At 40.7% G+C, this 22,129-nt stretch overlaps 3 protein-coding genes and 1 long non-coding RNA gene across 4 annotated transcripts in view; 3 read left to right on the top strand and 1 right to left on the bottom strand.

Annotated features, from left to right (window-relative positions):
• LOC116064544 (zinc finger protein 239-like) overlaps positions 1–22,129 on the top strand; it is an 893,026-nt gene that overhangs the window by 199,009 nt on the left and 671,888 nt on the right. The window lies entirely within an intron of this gene.
• LOC116034141 (hemicentin-1-like) overlaps positions 1–22,129 on the top strand; it is a 1,482,957-nt gene that overhangs the window by 1,351,774 nt on the left and 109,054 nt on the right. The window lies entirely within an intron of this gene.
• LOC118493596 overlaps positions 1–22,129 on the top strand; it is a 61,138-nt gene that overhangs the window by 25,130 nt on the left and 13,879 nt on the right. The window contains exon 2 of the long non-coding RNA XR_004895543.1: positions 11,011–11,015. This is a non-coding gene — a long non-coding RNA (uncharacterized LOC118493596). The remainder of the gene's footprint in view (positions 1–11,010; positions 11,016–22,129) is intronic.
• LOC116039465 (programmed cell death 1 ligand 1-like) overlaps positions 1–22,129 on the bottom strand; it is a 37,785-nt gene that overhangs the window by 9,696 nt on the left and 5,960 nt on the right. Inside the window, exons 2-3 of the mRNA XM_035993982.1 lie at positions 10,776–11,111; positions 10,199–10,201 (exon numbers count right to left, since the gene is read on the bottom strand). Of these exons, the coding sequence (XP_035849875.1) occupies positions 10,199–10,201; positions 10,776–11,111 (339 nt within the window). The remainder of the gene's footprint in view (positions 1–10,198; positions 10,202–10,775; positions 11,112–22,129) is intronic.

The following is a 22,129-nucleotide window of genomic DNA, read 5'->3' as shown; positions in this document are numbered from 1 at the left end:
TCACATCAACATTCACTGTACCATAAATGTGGTATTTTTCATCAGATCACACAAAATCACACATGGCATTTGAACACTTAACATACATAAGATTACTTTCTTTGCATGTTGAGTGATTTATTCAACTTAGTCACACTTTTTTTTGTTTACGGTCAAAATGTAGGAAATTAATGGGAAAGATACACACACTCCTACAACTTTCTTGTACTTGTGTACCATTATACACATGAAACACACACACACACACACACACACACACACACACACAAACAGACACGAAAAACAGACATACACACACACACACACACACACACACACACACACACACACACACACACACACACACACTCGCCCCTCACTTCCTCTCTCTCTGTTCACCCCTCCCTCTCTCTCTCTCTCACACACACACACACACACACACACACACACACACAGACACAGTACATGTTGTCATGTTGCCACTTGTGCATGTGAACCACTAATGTTCGCCCACACATGCATATGAATTTTAACTTGTGAATACAAAACTTATTTTGTATCATTTTAATGTAACTAGCAAAACAGATTTGTAGTGATTGACAATTCACAATGACAAACATTGACATTGACTTAAAAGATTGGTTGTGTTTGATGTGGTGAAAGATGTCAATTTAAAAAAGATAACGTAGTAGCAAATAGTTAAGCTTGTATTAAATACACAAACGTTAAAAAATATGTGCTTGTGACATTTTTGTATTAATACAGCTGTTAAAATTATATTTTATTCTCCTTGATGTACACAATGCTTATAATAGCTGTAAAAATGTAAGATAAGATTCAACTTTGCACCCTGAACCCAATTTATTTCTTTGTAAAACGCCAACGTTAAAAGTAAGTAGTACCTTGAAGTTATATGACTTCATCAGATGCATTTATGTTTTAGCGACATTGCGTCGTAATTTCCCAATTCAGAATTAACACGTTGTCAAAATTTAAGTCTCACAGACAAGATATGGTATGTTCAACATGAATTTTAACTTGTGAATACAAAACTTATTTTGTATCATTTTAATGTAACTAGCATAACCACATACGTTTAAAAGATTGTTTGTGTTTAATGTGGTGAAAGATGCCGATTTAAAAAAGATAACATAGCAGCAAGTAGTTTAGCTAATTATATTAAAAACATTACAAACATTTTTAAACCTTATGTGATCAGTGTTAAAAAAGAAAAGAAAGTAAGATGAGATTCAACTTTGCACCCCGACCCAAATTTGTTTCTTTGTAAAACACCAACGTTAAAAGTAAGTAGTACTACCTTGCATTTTACTCTGGTCTCATGTTATCTGCATTTCAACCTGAGCTCAATTATTTATAATAATTAATTATACAACACAATATGCAACTGACAACTATGTATGTATGCATTTGAATGACCGACAAATGATATATCACTTAAGAGCAGAAACTAAGAATTTAAGACCACAGTTTTTTATCCTGTAAAAGTATCACTGAAAAGACCCTGAAGGGTGTTGGAACGGCAACTATGATTACATCAAAACTCTGACTCAAACAAGGTTCCTGTTATTTACTAGAAAAGAGAGGATTTAAGAAAACTATAAGAGATAGTTAAAAAAGAAAAAGATATAGGAAGCTTGGCCCTCTAAGCAAACTGCTATTTTATTTACGAATTCGTATATCCAAATGTGATATTGTTCGACTTTGTATTTCTAATATTGTTATACAATGTTCTGTCTTTTTCATATCTACAACATCTATCAATGTTGGAAGATCTCTCTTGGAGTAGACTAGTCTCTCCCTTTGACAGAGCAAGGGCCTCTAGCATGCAGTTGTCAGCTAAGGTCAAAGGTCGACCTCAGCTCTGCAGCGCTTACACACACACACACACACACACACACACACACACACACACACACACACAGTTTTATTTTCTGTTTTTCTGTTTCCTTGGCCCATTTTTTAGTCTTAAGTACTTAATACAAGAAACAAATTAACAACATCAGTTAGTTGCAAGGAGGTATAATACAAATTACTGCAATGATTATCTCTCCCTTATATTGAGTAGTCAGGTCAGTCTTTACCTAAACACCTTTATGCTTTGTACAACTTGACATTAATGTAACTTTAAATAAAAGCCCCATACTACTACTTTATGCGAAATGTTCAAATAGTTAGGAGACAAACTGCTGATTCTAGTTTTAGTGCTATATAATTCAGACCTGGGTAGCTTAAGTTGACTGACATTCGATAAAATTACCAACCAGTTGTTGATGGAATGCCCAATGCAACAGGCAACTTTCCCTTCTGTCACATGCTGCCAGAGTGATATAGAGCCAGCGGACGGGTTGTCTAGCTTTCACTGTTTATTTTACACAAGTGTAGACGGTGGTTTGCATTCTTAACAGGCCCAGATTCATAAGCATCAGTTCTGCTGTATGAAACGAGCAGCTGTCATGCGAGCCAGAGGATGACGCCTATAGGTAACAGTTGCTGCAACTAAGTTCAAAGGTCAACCTCTGCTCTACATACATGTATGGTGTTTTATTTTCTGTTTTTCTGTTTCCTAGTCTCATTTTTTAGTCTTAAGTACTTAATACAAGAAACAAATTAACAGTTAATTATGCAACATTAGTCAGTTGCAAGGATGTATAATACAAATTACTGCAATGATTATCTCTCTCCTATATTGAGTAGTCAGCTCAGTCTTTACCTAAACACCTTTATGCTATGTACAACTTGACATTAATGCGTAACAACTACGTTTTAACCAGCTTTATCTTATTATCTTTTAGAAATAGTATCATATCATATATGCTGCATGAAAACGCGAGCCATAGCAAGGGGCCTCTAGGCTAACCTCTGCTCTGTTGAACATACACACACACACACACACACACACACACACACACAGAGACATCAGTGGCATGTCAACAGCTATACATTTATGTCCACATACGTTCTCGCTTAGTAGTTATCATTTGTCATTAGATTAAATGTCCGTAGGAAAATAATTTCCAAACACAACCAGAACCACTCAAGCTAAAAAGCATTGAGGGTTAAAAGCCACATGTCCCACTGTAGCCTTTCATCTCACTATATACACACTTTGGTTTTATTTGTTAGCCCTGTGTTAACCTTGTTAAGCTGTAAATGTAGCAATTCTTCTCTCACTTTCATAAGGAAAATTGTAGGGTATATCTATCCAATTACAAATGCAAAGTACCGCTTATTAAACAAGAACAAGAAAATATATGAATGGATTTAAACACCAGTGCAGCCAAACACTATGAACAATCTTCATTTAGACAACACACACCGGCACTCAGAACATACTGAAAGTAAAAACACTAGCACCAAACACCAATACAGAAACTAGAAACTTTTAATATTTACAGTTGGGATAATTTGACTGATTTCACACAAATCAATTTTTTCTTTAAAGAAAAAATATTTCACCTTAATTCATTTTATTTTATAACATACTCGTTTTTTAGGTAAACAAGAAGGAATGAAAATCATCTGTTTGCGTCAATAGATAGATTTTAGTAATGTATGTACATACTGGAAAAACAAGAATTGATTATTTTGGAGGTGGTGCTTCCGATTCCGGTGATATGGCAACAGCTTGATTGAGCTCGCTTATTCCTACCCCCAAAAGTAATTTTGTACTTTGTTTATCCTACATCTAAAGAGGAAAATATGCCAGGCAACAAAAACTAGTTATGAATGAGTTATAACGCATAAGGAGACTAATAAGTATTAGCCAAAGAAGAAAACGGCAAACAAACAAATTGCCGGGGGCGCAAGCAGCATGGCTGACTTAAGTGAAATATACAAATTGTTTGCTGAGTTAAAAAATTCCTTAAGCAATGAGTACAAAGAACTAAAAGATTTTCGTCAAATCGCCTAGACAAAAATCTAAGACACGTGTCTTTCTTACCGACAAACAACAGCGAGGATGACATTGCACTGATTCAGTGGACTCACAATGAACGTACCGTCGTACCTCCCGGGCGAACCAATAACGTTTTCATTGCGGCATTTACTACAGCTTATGGGCGTCTAAAACTGTACAGTTATTTAGAAAAGTTGCAGCAGAACGTTCTGTATACAGATACAGACAGTCTGATATATGTGACAAAAGAGGGTGAGGCACCTCTGGAGCTGGGTAATCTTCTCGGGGATCTTACCGATGAGTTGGACGGGGACACAATTCAGGAATTTGTAGCAGCGGGACCAAAGAGCTATGCCTACCAGACCAAAAATCAGAAAAAAGTGGTTATGAAGGTGAAAGGCATAACGCAAACTCGCGAGTGCTGCGAACAGATCAACTTTGATAGCGTGTCAGAGCTGGTGGAGGGCTATCTCAGGGGTTCTAAAGAAATGTCCCTTGAGACACCTCAACAGAATATTAAACGAGATAAAAAAGGGTTTCTGTTGAAAAACGCGTCATTCCGGAAAAAATTTAGAGTCATTTATGACAAGAGGAGGTTATGTCCTGACGGTACAACTCTACCTTTTGGTTACTAACGACGCATGATGGAAGAGGTTGATTTTGATCCGAGGTTAAAGGGTCCATTTTCGTGTCTGATAGTTGGCCCCAGTGGATGTGGCAAGACTTATTTTCTGAAATAAGTCTTGCCACATCCACTGGGGCCAACTATCAGACACGAAAATGGACCCTTTAACCTCGGATCAAAATCAACCTCTTCCATCATGCGTCGTTAGTAACCAAAAGGTAGAGTTGTACCGTCAGGACATAACCTCCTCTTGTCATAAATGACTCTAAATTTTTTCCGGAATGACGCGTTTTTCAACAGAAACCCTTTTTTATCTCGTTTAATATTCTGTTGAGGTGTCTCAAGGGACATTTCTTTAGAACCCCTGAGATAGCCCTCCACCAGCTCTGACACGCTATCAAAGTTGATCTGTTCGCAGCACTCGCGAGTTTGCGTTATGCCTTTCACCTTCATAACCACTTTTTTCTGATTTTTGGTCTGGTAGGCATAGCTCTTTGGTCCCGCTGCTACAAATTCCTGAATTGTGTCCCCGTCCAACTCATCGGTAAGATCCCCGAGAAGATTACCCAGCTCCAGAGGTGCCTCACCCTCTTTTGTCACATATATCAGACTGTCTGTATCTGTATACAGAACGTTCTGCTGCAACTTTTCTAAATAACTGTACAGTTTTAGACGCCCATAAGCTGTAGTAAATGCCGCAATGAAAACGTTATTGGTTCGCCCGGGAGGTACGACGGTACGTTCATTGTGAGTCCACTGAATCAGTGCAATGTCATCCTCGCTGTTGTTTGTCGGTAAGAAAGACACGTGTCTTAGATTTTTGTCTAGGCGATTTGACGAAAATCTTTTAGTTCTTTGTACTCATTGCTTAAGGAATTTTTTAACTCAGCAAACAATTTGTATATTTCACTTAAGTCAGCCATGCTGCTTGCGCCCCCGGCAATTTGTTTGTTTGCCGTTTTCTTCTTTGGCTAATACTTATTAGTCTCCTTATGCGTTATAACTCATTCATAACTAGTTTTTGTTGCCTGGCATATTTTCCTCTTTAGATGTAGGATAAACAAAGTACAAAATTACTTTTGGGGGTAGGAATAAGCGAGCTCAATCAAGCTGTTGCCATATCACCGGAATCGGAAGCACCACCTCCAAAATAATCAATTCTTGTTTTTCCAGTATGTACATACATTACTAAAATCTATCTATTGACGCAAACAGATGATTTTCATTCCTTCTTGTTTACCTAAAAAACGAGTATGTTATAAAATAAAATGAATTAAGGTGAAATATTTTTTCTTTAAAGAAAAAATTGATTTGTGTGAAATCAGTCAAATTATCCCAACTGTAAATATTAAAAGTTTCTAGTTTCTGTATTGGTGTTTGGTGCTAGTGTTTTTACTTTCAGTATGTTCTGAGTGCCGGTGTGTGTTGTCTAAATGAAGATTGTTCATAGTGTTTGGCTGCACTGGTGTTTAAATCCATTCATATATTTTCTTGTTCTTGTTTAATAAGCGGTACTTTGCATTTGTAATTGGATAGATATACCCTACAATTTTCCTTATGAAAGTGAGAGAAGAATTGCTACATTTACAGCTTAACAAGGTTAACACAGGGCTAACAAATAAAACCAAAGTGTGTATATAGTGAGATGAAAGGCTACAGTGGGACATGTGGCTTTTAACCCTCAATGCTTTTTAGCTTGAGTGGTTCTGGTTGTGTTTGGAAATTATTTTCCTACGGACATTTAATCTAATGACAAATGATAACTACTAAGCGAGAACGTATGTGGACATAAATGTATAGCTGTTGACATGCCACTGATGTCTCTGTGTGTGTGTGTGTGTGTGTGTGTGTGTGTGTGTATGTTCAACAGAGCAGAGGTTAGCCTAGAGGCCCCTTGCTATGGCTCGCGTTTTCATGCAGCATATATGATATGATACTATTTCTAAAAGATAATAAGATAAAGCTGGTTAAAACGTAGTTGTTACGCATTAATGTCAAGTTGTACATAGCATAAAGGTGTTTAGGTAAAGACTGAGCTGACTACTCAATATAGGAGAGAGATAATCATTGCAGTAATTTGTATTATACATCCTTGCAACTGACTAATGTTGCATAATTAACTGTTAATTTGTTTCTTGTATTAAGTACTTAAGACTAAAAAATGAGACTAGGAAACAGAAAAACAGAAAATAAAACACCATACATGTATGTAGAGCAGAGGTTGACCTTTGAACTTAGTTGCAGCAACTGTTACCTATAGGCGTCATCCTCTGGCTCGCATGACAGCTGCTCGTTTCATACAGCAGAACTGATGCTTATGAATCTGGGCCTGTTAAGAATGCAAACCACCGTCTACACTTGTGTAAAATAAACAGTGAAAGCTAGACAACCCGTCCGCTGGCTCTATATCACTCTGGCAGCATGTGACAGAAGGGAAAGTTGCCTGTTGCATTGGGCATTCCATCAACAACTGGTTGGTAATTTTATCGAATGTCAGTCAACTTAAGCTACCCAGGTCTGAATTATATAGCACTAAAACTAGAATCAGCAGTTTGTCTCCTAACTATTTGAACATTTCGCATAAAGTAGTAGTATGGGGCTTTTATTTAAAGTTACATTAATGTCAAGTTGTACAAAGCATAAAGGTGTTTAGGTAAAGACTTACCTGACTACTCAATATAAGGGAGAGATAATCATTGCAGTAATTTGTATTATACCTCCTTGCAACTAACTGATGTTGTTAATTTGTTTCTTGTATTAAGTACTTAAGACTAAAAAATGGGCCAAGGAAACAGAAAAACAGAAAATAAAACTGTGTGTGTGTGTGTGTGTGTGTGTGTGTGTGTGTGTGTGTGTGTGTAAGCGCTGCAGAGCTGAGGTCGACCTTTGACCTTAGCTGACAACTGCATGCTAGAGGCCCTTGCTCTGTCAAAGGGAGAGACTAGTCTACTCCAAGAGAGATCTTCCAACATTGATAGATGTTGTAGATATAAAAAAGACAGAACATTGTATAACAATAATAGAAATACAAAGTCGAACAATATCACATTTGGATATACGAATTCGTAAATAAAATAGCAGTTTGCTTAGAGGGCCAAGCTTCCTATATCTTTTTCTTTTTTAACTATCTCTTATAGTTTTCTTAAATCCTCTCTTTTCTAGTAAATAACAGGAACCTTGTTTGAGTCAGAGTTTTGATGTAATCATAGTTGCCGTTCCAACACCCTTCAGGGTCTTTTCAGTGATACTTTTACAGGATAAAAAACTGTGGTCTTAAATTCTTAGTTTCTGCTCTTAAGTGATATATCATTTGTCGGTCATTCAAATGCATACATACATAGTTGTCAGTTGCATATTGTGTTGTATAATTAATTATTATAAATAATTGAGCTCAGGTTGAAATGCAGATAACATGAGACCAGAGTAAAATGCAAGGTAGTACTACTTACTTTTAACGTTGGTGTTTTACAAAGAAACAAATTTGGGTCGGGGTGCAAAGTTGAATCTCATCTTACTTTCTTTTCTTTTTTAACACTGATCACATAAGGTTTAAAAATGTTTGTAATGTTTTTAATATAATTAGCTAAACTACTTGCTGCTATGTTATCTTTTTTAAATCGGCATCTTTCACCACATTAAACACAAACAATCTTTTAAACGTATGTGGTTATGCTAGTTACATTAAAATGATACAAAATAAGTTTTGTATTCACAAGTTAAAATTCATGTTGAACATACCATATCTTGTCTGTGAGACTTAAATTTTGACAACGTGTTAATTCTGAATTGGGAAATTACGACGCAATGTCGCTAAAACATAAATGCATCTGATGAAGTCATATAACTTCAAGGTACTACTTACTTTTAACGTTGGCGTTTTACAAAGAAATAAATTGGGTTCAGGGTGCAAAGTTGAATCTTATCTTACATTTTTACAGCTATTATAAGCATTGTGTACATCAAGGAGAATAAAATATAATTTTAACAGCTGTATTAATACAAAAATGTCACAAGCACATATTTTTTAACGTTTGTGTATTTAATACAAGCTTAACTATTTGCTACTACGTTATCTTTTTTAAATTGACATCTTTCACCACATCAAACACAACCAATCTTTTAAGTCAATGTCAATGTTTGTCATTGTGAATTGTCAATCACTACAAATCTGTTTTGCTAGTTACATTAAAATGATACAAAATAAGTTTTGTATTCACAAGTTAAAATTCATATGCATGTGTGGGCGAACATTAGTGGTTCACATGCACAAGTGGCAACATGACAACATGTACTGTGTCTGTGTGTGTGTGTGTGTGTGTGTGTGTGTGTGTGTGTGAGAGAGAGAGAGAGGGAGGGGTGAACAGAGAGAGAGGAAGTGAGGGGCGAGTGTGTGTGTGTGTGTGTGTGTGTGTGTGTGTGTGTGTGTGTGTGTGTGTGTGTGTATGTCTGTTTTTCGTGTCTGTTTGTGTGTGTGTGTGTGTGTGTGTGTGTGTGTGTGTGTTTCATGTGTATAATGGTACACAAGTACAAGAAAGTTGTAGGAGTGTGTGTATCTTTCCCATTAATTTCCTACATTTTGACCGTAAACAAAAAAAAGTGTGACTAAGTTGAATAAATCACTCAACATGCAAAGAAAGTAATCTTATGTATGTTAAGTGTTCAAATGCCATGTGTGATTTTGTGTGATCTGATGAAAAATACCACATTTATGGTACAGTGAATGTTGATGTGAAATGTTTTTTTTGACTTCTCACTGGTTAGCTCATTTGAACTGAAAACGTAATTTCCGGTAGAGTGTTTGGGCATGGGGACAAATAGGTGTGGAGGGAAAAGGGGAGTGAACACAGATCCCCGGGCCAGAACGATGCAGGCACAGCCAGATGAGTACGGAGCAGCGGAGGACGCAGGAGGGCAGAGGACAGTGTGTGTGTGTGTGTGTGTGTGTGTGTGTGTGTGTGTGTGTGTGTGTGTGTGTGTGTGTTACTGTATGCTCATCAGAGCAGAGGTTGACCCCTGACCCAGTAGACACAGAAACAGTTGCCCCTGAAATAAGACGCCTTCCTCCGGCTCGCGGGAGACAGCTGCTTTTGGTGAGCACTCAGTTTATACAGAAAGAGCTGCAGAAACAAGTCCTTAATAATTTCTCCTTTGCAATATTGTAATATTGTAATGTACTTGGAGCAGCAGAGGACACTGGGAACCAAAAATACGAACCAGAGCGATGCATGCACACATTTTCTACAAAATGTAAAACCTAATTTGACCCATGTTATTAGTTATTAAGATGCTCCATTTCATATAATGATAACACGCTTTGTTGGACCAAGTATGACAATGTAACCGTTGGACAATATTTTTGTGGGATGTCAGCTTAAATAGTTTAATAGCTTTAATATTTTTTGTTTGCGTTCATTCCTATATTATTAAAAGACATTGAATGCATTAACAATCGGATTTAACAATCTTAAACATAAACTAATAGTATAACAAATACTGATAAAGATATTTAACTCATTCAAAACCATCATCTACGTATTTCCTGTCACCCTCTTCTCTCACTGGCTCATTTTTAAAAAATGCAATTTCCCGTATCACGCCCATTGGCTCATTTAAAAACACGCAATTTCCTGTCTCGATGCATTAATATGCAGTTTCCGGACTCCTCCCAGGAAACATCCGGTCTGAGGCACGCCCTCTTTCTAGAAGGTTCCGGAAGGATTGCGTCAGAAACACCTGTCGAACATCAATCAAAATTTTGACAGGTCGTGACCTCTTGACCTGGCTGTCATCAATCAAACTCGCATATTTGAGTGAAAGAAGCTCACCACTTATACTCTCTTATGGGGATTCGCTCAACCAATCAGCGCGCAGCTCATCTAAATATTCATGAGCATACCATATTTGGAAAAAAAGCTCTGTTACAAATAGGGCCAAAACACATCATGTTTGGCCAGTTTCGACAGCTCTGTGTGTATCAGATTGTTTAGTTGAGATGAAGATGAATTATTTTAATGTGTTTATTGAATCAGAAACATCTTTAGAGAACACAAATGTCACATAAACACAGAGACTCAACCCTAAAAACTCACCTATGATGGTCAGCTTGAAGGTGCTTTTGAACTCTGTCTCATTTATTCCATTGTTCATTATAACTCAACATATACATACAAGTAGTTATGCATCTCTTTGTATATTTGCCCTCTCAAAGAATAGATATTCCATTAGTTTAACAGAGACTCAACTCTACAAACTCACCTGAGACAATCAGCTGGATGGTGCTGTAGACTTTAGGTTTTCCTCCCCCACTGATTCCAACTCGACACCGGTATGTTCCGGTGTCGCTGACGCTGACGTCCTTCAGAACAACAGAAAGGTCTCCATCCTTCATGTCTGGATCTCTCAGCTCCACTCGACCTCGATATGAGGAGTGCTGGTTTACTGTAGTTGACTCTTCTGGTATGAACCGGAAGATGTAACCATCTGACTCTAGATCAGGTCTGATCCACTCAAACATGTTAATCTGAGCATCTCTGGGAGCCTGACAGTGAAGAGTGACGTCCTCTCCATCCTTCACTATTACCTCGTGATGGTCTAAACACATAAATAAATCCAGAGAAAAGCAGGAAGCAGTCAGTAATACAGGAGTTACTTACATTCATATAATAATAATAATAATAATAATAATAATAATAATTTAAGATCATCAGATAAATAATTCTAAATCAGGACTTTTATTAGAGAAAGTTGCTTATGAAAAATGAAATGTGCCAAAGTCAGAAAGCTGTTGTTATCAACACCAACAGTTTTTTTGGGGGCATTTTAGGCCTTTAATTCCACAGGACAGATGAAGACATGAAAGGGGAGAGAGAGAGGTGGAATGCCATGCAAAGGGCCGCAGTATATGTGCGCCTGCTCTACCAACTGAGCTAACCCGGCCACGTAAAAACTAGTTTTATGATTTATGAACAACTCAGGTTCAGTTTATAGTGAAGATACTTTCTGCTTCACTTCACAGCTGTTTGATTCACTTCATCTGATATCAGAGTCATTACTCTGCTGTGGTTCAGTTCAGCCAATCACAACACTCCATCTCAAATGATATGAGAAGGGAGGATAAAGGAGGGGCACACAGTGGGTTCATGATACAAATAGATCTCTCCCATGAGTCCAACCAGACTTCTGTGTAAAGGTTAGGGATGGGCGGATCGATACGGTGGTATTGATACTTCGATACTTACAAGCTACTCATTTGGTATCGACTCCTTTCGAAGATATCCATAATAAAATGACATTACACAAAATGTGGGTAGCTGCCTCCCATCCAAACATATTCAGTGCTTTTGTATATTGTTGAAGCTGGCCCGTGTCACAGTAAAGTGTGACTGTAAACCTTTGTGACAGAGCCTACCACTAGCCTAGCAAACATAAGAGAGAGAATGGCAAAGAAACAACTGCAGAGAAAAGTGGAGAAAAGAAAGGAAACGGAGGGTGGCGTGGTGCTACTTTTCACCTGCAGATAATACAGGAAGATGTACTATTTGGGACAAGAAGGTGGCACACAGCAGCCAAAGCAGACACACAAGCAACGATAACCTCTTCACACATTTAACAACAACACTGGGAAAGTCAAAAACATGAAGAATGTAAAAAGTTTATTTTATTACTTTTAATTATTTTAAAAGGGGTGATAGAATGCAAAACCGAGTTTACCTTGTCATCATAGTTGAATAACGACAGTTTGGTGGGTAACTAGGACATACATACAACCTCAAAATCCCATTGACACCTCTTTCCTCTGCAAATCTCACAATTTGAAACTGCTGCGGAAAACGGGCAAATGTCAACGAGCCACCAAGTTGACGTCAACTCCTCAACCCCTACCTTATTTGGCTTTACCAACGCCCCAAAATTTACATAGGCCACTGACTGATCTGGGACCACAAATCTCACACAAATCTCAGAAATGTTATACATTGTTCATCTGCTATTTCATCACTAAATTCACTTTTGAGACTTCTTTTATGCGAGAAATGCAAATTTTGTCCTACTGTGTGTCGGAGTTCAGTAGGGCTTTGACTCTGAGCACTTAATATTCAAACCTTTTAGTGGCATTGTTTTTTGTAAATGTGTTTGCTTGTAAACGTTTTTAATTCAGATTCTGAGGCTTTTTCACGCATTTCAAAATGTAACTATTGCTCGCCCGTGGCTTGGTAGCGTTGCATTTCGACTCATTTCCTGGTTCTCCTTCTCCATCAACAACATGAAATCAAGGAGAGGGTTAACTTGTCCTCTTCCAGATTTCCCACCGTGGTCAGAAAGAACTCCTACTATGACTCTAGAGTCACTACTCACTCTGAAGCTGAAACACACTCTGCGACACCACAGTTAGGACCACACATTTGCAACTTAGGCCCACTCATTTCTCTGTATTGTATAAACTACGTGTCCCTGCCCCGAGATTTGACTCTACCACATAGTTTGAGTTTCCTGTCCTTTTTCCCCTTGCATAAAAAAGCCTCTCGAGAAGTTGGAATCTTTAACAACAAAGTATGGAACCACTATAGCAGAAAGAACACACTGTTATAACTCTGTGCATGTGTCCGCACACACTGAAATCGGAGCACCTGCCTGTCCAACCCCTCATCCTCCAATGTCGTTTTTTCCACTATGTTGGTTTCGCTCAACCCATCGAGCGCGCAGCTCATCTACAAATATTCCATGAGCAATATGCCATCTATCGTTGTGGAAATACACACCGAATCTTCGTGCTTGAATAGAAGCATTCCACAGGGACTGACTTACAGGCAGCGAAAAGGAATCGAACACAGCACCACGGGCGCATGTTTTCAGCCCACACTGTTACAATACCCCATTAGTGAGTACCTGTCAGAAACAGTGTGAAATACCCTATATATCATTCCTATCGCCCGCGTTAAGCCCCAGGGAAAATGTTGTTGCAGTTTAACCACCACTGTTGATTACGGGGTACAATTAAAGCACTCCAACATATGCTTATATCATTGTTACAAAACATAGAGGTCGAGAACCCGCGATAGTGTGATTGTTGACCCGATACCCGAAAGCGGATAGGCCTGTTGGGCCCGTATATTTGCCCGCTAACCTGATTCTAATCGCCCACTAGTATCTTATAACTTGACATACATACAGTTTACATACAGTGACAAAAATACAAGTACATTGTGTTCAAAAACGAGTCCAGACGCCTTTTTTGTGGCCAATAATCAGCAACTAATAATGTCGATATTTATTGATATTAAAAACACCACCAGCATGCTACACAGCATCGTTGTGTGTGGTCTGCTTAGTCAGACCAGTGTCTTTCTCCTACCAATATTTGTGGAGTCACTCCAGTGCCATAAACAGAATGAGCATTATAATTCATATAAGTCGGCACAAACTTATTACCTTTTCTTTCTTCACAAAATTGCCCACACTGTATGCCCAAATCCCAAACAGAAAGTGGACGCCATTCCCTATCTCTCCGTTTAACACGTGTAAACAGACCCGATCGCCTGACTGGCGGATCTATCTTTCCCACTATCTATCCCTGTTGGTTCACTCGCTTTGGAGTGCATGATAAGGCGTCAATGTGGTTGTTGGACGACCTGGCCGTTCCAATGGTGTTTTGAACACACGGACACACAAGGCATCAGGGAGATGTCCCTTGTCGTTAAAGCAGTGTTTTACAGCTTCGCCTCAGAGCTCGAATCGCCTATGGCGCCAATTTTGATTGCTACAAAGCGGAATCACCCGCGTTGAGCCTACCCATTGACACTGCCCATTCAGTTTGACGTCACTTGAACCGCGACTAACTTTTTTCACATCTGAAGAGTATTAAAGACAGCTATTTGTCACCATGTTGTTTATTTCTAAAGACACACGACACATGTGTATAAAAGGGGCCCTTCCATTACCTTTGTACCATCACGTTATGGAGCCGTTTTTGTGAAAAATAGTGGCTAACGCAGTTGTGTCATAACCAGCTAGACTTAACACTGTCCCTCACTAGTAGGAAACTTACCTACAGTACAAAACAGGGACAGCAAGCTCTCAGGCCCAAGTTGTTTTGGACCTTACATTACTGTTGAAGTGTAATTACTGAATGTTTAACTAGCATTTTAGGGGAGCAAGAATTCAGCCCTGATGTTCGTATCACCTCTTTACAGTAATACCTACGCTCTCCGTCACCTCATGCTAGATATGTGGGACAAAATGATTGAGATTTCGTTTCTTGGCACGGCTACCCAGAGACTTCAACTTTCAGACACACGTGCTGCACAGTCACACTTTTTATGTCGTTTTCCCTCTCAGTTGGAGGCTGCCCCGGCAGTTACCCGCTCAGCGCTCGCACGCGGAACAGATTGCTTTCTACAGGCTTTCACTGGCGCTCCGTCAGAGCAACGGGAAAATCGTGTTGGTCCATTCTTCATACAGTCTTATGTCGGCCGCACCTACTGTCTAGGGTAGCACGAGTTAGCGGCAAGAAATGACCGACAACGTGATTAATAGGGACATCCAGATGGAGTACAATTGTTATCCTTGATGTAACAGATGTTGGATTTAATGCTCACAACCCACCGAAAAAGGGCACAAGGTCCCGGCTTTTTGGGATAAAGAAAAATCACCTGTAACGGCACCTAGAAAAGACACAAAGACCAGACCCTCCGTGGACGGCTAACCTCGTAGCTTTTAGGCTTGCCAGCCATCAGTACGTATCCTACGTTAACGGTTTTGGTATTAAATTTCAATCTAAATAATGAACAATCAGAGGTTTGGGGCGAGGGTTGATGGGATCGTGGGACGAAGCCTTTAGGGTTCCTTGGATTCTGACATTTGGGTCCCCGGAAACCTGTATTTGCGTTATTAGTTTGTCAGAGTTTTTCACACCGCTTGAGGTAAGTTGTAGTCGCCTAACCCTCGACGTTAAAGGCGACGTACCATCTCAGCCTCCTCGGAAAGGCCGACAAACAATACTGTTGTGCTGTTTTCTTGTGTTCTCTACTAAGGCAAGCATCTGATGTCACAAATACTCACTTTATACTGATCTGAAAAATGTACTGTATAAAGACCTTTTTTGTGCCTGGGTCGATGCTTTAAACGCGCAAATCGACAAATGTCAGCCTTCCCCTTCTCCGCACACGCAATGTGCTCTCCGTGCAGCGCGCAGTTAACACGTGTCCGAAATAAACAACACAAGGCATCAGTGATAGTTTTTTATTATTTCAGCCTACCGAGAACAAGGTCCCCGCTATTGTATGCATGAATGCCAGCAGAACCCACTTTCTTCACCTCTCGCGCCGTACTGTGTTTAAAAGTTGATGACCGCGTTATGTGCCGCTTCTCAGGTCCGTCTCCAGCCAGCAACGACGCTGCAACCAGGAAAACCTAGCGGTATGGATTTTGTTTGCCGATAACGATAGTTCCACACCCATCGCCACGATCGGGTTGTGGCCGATTGACTCGGCCACCGACTGAATCGTCGTCCCGACCTGTTAGTTACTGTCTCCAAATAGTGTTAAAAAAGGACAGTTTTTTGTTTCACTTCAAAATCGTGTTTTAGAGGAGGGAAGGGAGTTTTTAAGCGTCGTTTAGTGGTAAAACGCAATTCCCCGGTAATGACGTCACGTTGAGAACATGCCTCAAGCCCTAGTACTAGACTAGTGAGACTGATAGGCACCTATTACAGAACTAAATGTGACTTGTTGTATCAGCCTAGTACTAGAACTAATGTGACTGTGTAATCACGCCAAGTACTAGAACGATGGTGACTGTTGTCTCAGCCTCGTACTAAGAACTAAAGGGTGGACTGTGCTCAGTCCCTCAGTGACTAAAGAACTTGTAGATGGTGACTGTGTATAAGTCCTAGTACTAGCCCTAAATGGGGTTACTTGTGTACATCAGCCTGGTAACTAGACACTAATGTTTAACTGACCCTGGGAGTTTGATGAAAAGGAGGGTTTGGGGTACCCTGGTCAGGAATAGCAACGAGTGAAAGTCAATGTTTTCTCTATCGATCTAGTGACAGTGATCCTGTCGTGAGTTCGAAAATAGTACCTGTTAATCTAGCTCATCTAGAAATAGAGGCACATCAAGCTAGCTATGGGCCCTACCTTGGCCAGGCCCACCTGTGAAATCTCGACCGCTTTGTGTAACACATTTTCGATTAGATATCGTCAACCGTTTGATGGTAGCCGACTAGCGTACCAGTAACAACCATATTTGCCTAAGTAAACTATACGCTATGTGTTTTTGTTTTTAGTTAGGGTTACTTGGATGGGGAAGGCTGGTGTTTTTCAGGCTGTTTCACAGTTATTTGTTTGAACAGCTAGCTGATGCTATCGCCGATCCCCGCCGACGTTTTGCTAGACGTTAGCGCCAACAGCGTTTAGCCTAGACCGGCTAGTTACATATTACGACTGTCCTTCAGAGTGTACCTATAAGCCTGCCGTCCACATGTCACAAACATACAGCCCTGGGCGCTGTTAGTGGCATCCTTTTGTACTGTGAAAGTGTAATTGAATTGAAATGTTTAAGCTTCGCTCCTGACGAGCATGGGTGTTTTTGTGTACGTTACAGCACAAGCTACTTTTGGCTATAGTTAGCCTGTGCGTAGGGCTAGCGGAATTAGCTCAACGTTAGCGTAGCCAGCCAGCAGCGTCGGCCAGTTAGTGTCCAGGCGAGCTTTTAAACCACCACAGCTAACACAGCCACAGCGTCTCGATTCTCCCTACTTTCAAACATCCACTTGGCCAGATTGACCTGCTTTGTTAGCAGCAGAGGTGATTTGTGGGCCGACAATACTGTCGATGGTTAGCTGTACCGAAACTACTGCCGATTGTGCCCCAAAGTTGTTTTCTGTGCTGGTTACGCAACCGTTAGCCTAATTCCGCTCGCAGACCAGACAGGCTACACCTATGAGCCAGTTTGGAGCTTGTGATGTGAACAAAAACACAACACCCATCTCGTAGAGCGGAAGCTTTGTAACATTTCATTCAATAAATTATGGTCAGCACAAAGGAGCTCTACCGCCACAGGTCCTTTATGTTCGTTGAACAACAATGTGACGCCTAGAGATCAGGACACTCCGAAGGCAGTACCCCGTATATTGTACCTGCGAGCAGTCCTAGGCTAACGCTGTACGCTTAAACCCGTTACGCAAAACACGTCGGCGGAGCTAGCCTTGCGTCTAAACTCTGTGACAAGCCGAACGTAATCCTCCCGTCCAAGCCGTGTGGTTTCACCTTTCCTCCAATTATGGGTTATCCCATATAAATGACACAAAAAGAGACCACAAGCATACTTTTGGCAACACCAAGTGGCACGAGACGAGACCATAACAGTGGAACAGCGGACGGGGCTTTTTACGTCTGTCGTCTCCTCACCAAAACGTTGCACGATAAGGCCAATGCAATTTGTGCCCAAACGAGAAATCATTGCAAACCACTGTAAAAGTACATACTTTTGTTTTTCGTATTATTTTTATTCCGTTTGTCTGATCGTCCATTGTATTTCCGATGTTTGTTGTTGGGGTACGAGTTGTTTTAAAAGGTTTCATTACCACAATGCATTGCGCAATTTCATTAAAACAATAAACCTGCCAACATGGCGCTAAAATCTTCACGAAACAATCAAAGAAATAAGTAATATGAATGATACAGATCGTTCTGTTTGGACTTTCTGAGAATATCAGAAATTTGTAAACTGTCATATTAAGGAGTCCATTTTGCTTTTTTAAAACGTGTCGGAGGGCTAAATTGCAATGAAGTTTGTTCTGGAAAAACTTCATGGCTATAGTACAATGATTAGTGAATTTTATTATTTATCATAGTAGTTCTCTAAATTACTGTACGTCACACTTTTTTAACAGTTATTCATTGTACTCATCTGTGCTTTTGTTAGATCAGTTTGTGTTGATTATGCGATTTAAGTGTAATGATCTATTTTTCTCAAAAGACCATTCTTTGTTGAAAATCACATAGCCTACCCATGTACGACTGATCAGTATCTGTATCGATGCAACTGTTATCTATGGTCAGCTGTATCATATTGAATTGAAAAAGTTTGGTATGGCCCATCCCTAGTACTAGTCCGTCCCTCTACACGGGTTCATGATCGCAACTGGCGGACTCGCGGGCCAGATCCGGCCCGCCAAAGCTTTTAGTCTGCCCGCAGAATAATCACGAATTCATAGACAAATGTAGATGAGAAAAATGCATTCTGTTCATTTAGCATTTCAGCATTTACAGCAGGTACATTACACCGGTAGAGCACAAACGCAGCCCCTGTATTTGCATCTCTATTCACATGCACGGATTCTGTCGGCTATAACAGCAATGTCCTGTCGCTCCACACCCACAGCTGAGCCGAGAGTGTGTGCGTTAAAACACGCAGTACCTGACCTGCAAGAGACAACGAGGCTGATCCAATGGCGCGTGGGGCAGATGAACTCACGCTAGTCTCGTTGCTGGAAGTAGGGTCGCTACACTCAAACCTTGTGTGAGTAAAAGTCTCATACTTATCAATGCACTCACCTGTAAAGACAGGCATAAACATGTAGACAGCGATATTCAATCTGCTCTGTCTGCTCAGGTCCACGCGCTGCTTTACGTGAACACACACCGAACCATCCTCTCTCGCTGTCCCGCTGGACTGCACCCTATGGCAGTATAAGACTAAAACATATACATGTGGCTACTTGAATATGCAGTGATGACGCGAACATATGTTCTTCGATGTCTTGATGATGATGCTGGTTGTATTATTTTGCAACACATCGTTTCATTGCAAATGGGCATCAGGTGACGAATGCATAGCTGCTATCTTTCCATCATCAGTAAAAGCTGGGCTTTCCACATCCACTTTTCGCTTCAGCTGTTTCACACTGACAGGGTCTTACCTACTGACAACAGCCGTTTCTTCTTTCTCTGCAAGCATTTCCACCAATCCCGAACCAAAAAGAAACAAAAACAGGACGCTGCATACTACAACCATGTTTTCGAATCACAGACTGTAACCATCCCTCCTCAGTGACCTGCCGGTCATAGCTGAGATCATTTTTCTACTTAAGAGCTAGTTATCCGTACGTGGAGTTCATGTTTTTTAGGAGGTTTGCTCACACTATTACATGTAGAATTATATACTATATATAGATATATATTATATATATATATATATAGATATCTATCTAAATACTTCGAACAACATAGCGTATGAGACGTCCGGCCCCCGGAGTGTCTGCTTAGAAATATTCTGGCCCTATGAAAAATGTAGTTGATGCCCCTGCTCTACACACCCTCTCTGTACGTTGCATGAGGACGCCGCAGTGGATCAAATCAACAAAACCACTGTTTTTTGGGGAAGGCAAACGGAGGTGTTCAAAATGCTTCTAACCTTAAGACAGTTTTTGCCCGCTTAATATTGTGTTTATACTACGTACAAACTTATTTAGTATATATTACACACACGAAGCGTGGTTTTTAATTATTGGTATGATTTTTTAGAGGGAGGGGCAATCTCTGATGGGGTAGATCCTGAGCACCCGACCCGCACCGCGATTTCTCCGTATGCGATGAAGAGTGGCGCTCAGCAAAATTAGTGAAGTCCCACTATAGAGCTCACAGTCCCACCCAGCGAGCTGGTTCAACAGTGAAAAATACAATGCAATTTCTCTCTAAATCATGACAAGTAGAAGCCATAAATCATCGTAACCGTCGATGGAGACTGAAAACCAGCATGCTGACAGACTCAGCGATTGTATATGCTCATATAGACCGCCACAATCAATGTGCACTAGTTGTGCAAACGCTCGTCATTGATCCGTGATCCGCTTTGTAATCATATAACGATCTTCTGGTTCGCCCACACGTGACCGCGATGGATTTCTGAAAACAAGTTGTGCGCAGGTTCAGTTATCACCCACAGCATGTCCTGCCGAGCGAGGAACCGAGCGCTTGACGCCCCGCGTCATTTAATCCCCTGTATGGAGCTTTTGGCTTCCTGTCAATATATGCGAGGGAAAGAGTTTGCTTGGATCACACCGGGCCGGTGTGTAGGCACTGGTGGCACCGAAGCATATGCCAGTGGAAACACATCAAGCATGGCACGCATTTGAAGCGACATCACCCCGTGTTTCACTGACATGAGTGAAAACGAAAAGCTGCTCACACACCGCTTATCACCGCGGCATTTAAGCAGCCCCTTGTTGCACATCAGACGGGCTCAAAGCCCATCACAACGCTATCGGTGTGTGTTATAGGTTATAACAAAACGACACAACTTATGTTTTATTGTCTTTTTTGTTGTCTTTGCTGATCGAAAAATGATCCGATCCGTGACTCTGATCCGAGGTGCTCTGTTGTCAGCCCCTATGGGCACTACCGAGGTGCTGAACGCATAATTGCATTTGCGATACTATCGCGATCTGTTAAAACGCGATTCCTAATCAGCAAAGGCTGCGATGTGGTCACATGCCTCGGCGAGAGCAAATCCGTCTGCCCTCCGCGAGAAGCATCACTAGCACGCTAAACTGCTACGCGTACCTTGAGCTGATTTCTGTCATTCAAACAACTCTGAGTTGTAGTTTAAACTTTTACAGCCATTTTAATACAATGAGGTTCATTCGGCGCGAGTCTATCATGCAGTTAATGGATACAGACACGCATACTGAGGCTCTGTTGCCACGATTAGCTCGGATTAGCGGTTAGCTCCGGTTAGCGGTTAGCTCCGTTATAAAGATATGAGTGGAGGAGCTGCCACTGAGATGGGTAAAGCAACCAACTTCTGATAAATGACGTTCGGCGGAGGTTTCACAGCAGCGTGGCCGCGGTGTTGCACAGTTTTTAATTAGTACAGTATATCCCACGCAAGAACACCAGCACATGCTACCGTACGAGTAGCCTCTCTGACAGAACACAGCAGCACTAGCTACGTACGATAGCCTCAGCTGACCAGTGCACACGCGACGCTACGCGATACGATTCACGAGGGGAGGGCGGAGGCCGCCCTTCTCTCGTGTCACATGTAAAAAATGACACTGTGTGTTTGTGTGTGTGTGGTGTGTTTGTGTGTGTGTGTGTGTGTGTGTGTAGAGTATATACTAGCCGGACTCGATTATATATATCTAATTATTAGAGGCTTTGTAATTATTAATCGATTATCGCCTCATCGGTCGGAGGAGAAAAGAAAAAAGCTAACGTCCACGCTACCAGACTCCTATGAGTTTTGCGTTGAGATGTGATATTGAGCTTTTGTTTCGCGGTGCTGCGTGATAAGACACCAAGATTCCTGTGGCCTAGCTTGCACACAACGCTCTTGGGTCGACGCGTCCATTCCTGAACCTTTCGGTTTTTAAACAAAATTTCCAGCCACGGTGAAGCCAAGCAGAGCGAGTCGGACTCGCAGCTTTCCTTCGTTCATAGTCACATGGGGTGTGTGTGTGTGTCAGAAGGCAACCGACGCTAGTATGGTGACGGCAGGATATCGGTCCTGTCGAACTCATTCCTTGAAAAACGTTCCGCACGGTGCAAAAGATAAGTGGGTTAACATTATGTTATTTCTTTTGTTGCGTAATGAATAAGACAACGCGTGTA

This window comes from Sander lucioperca, chromosome 17 (assembly GCF_008315115.2).
Source record: "Sander lucioperca isolate FBNREF2018 chromosome 17, SLUC_FBN_1.2, whole genome shotgun sequence".
NCBI lineage: Eukaryota > Metazoa > Chordata > Actinopteri > Perciformes > Percidae > Sander > Sander lucioperca.
Note: the sequence above shows the minus strand (reverse complement) of the source record. Positions and strands in the feature narration are given on the sequence as shown.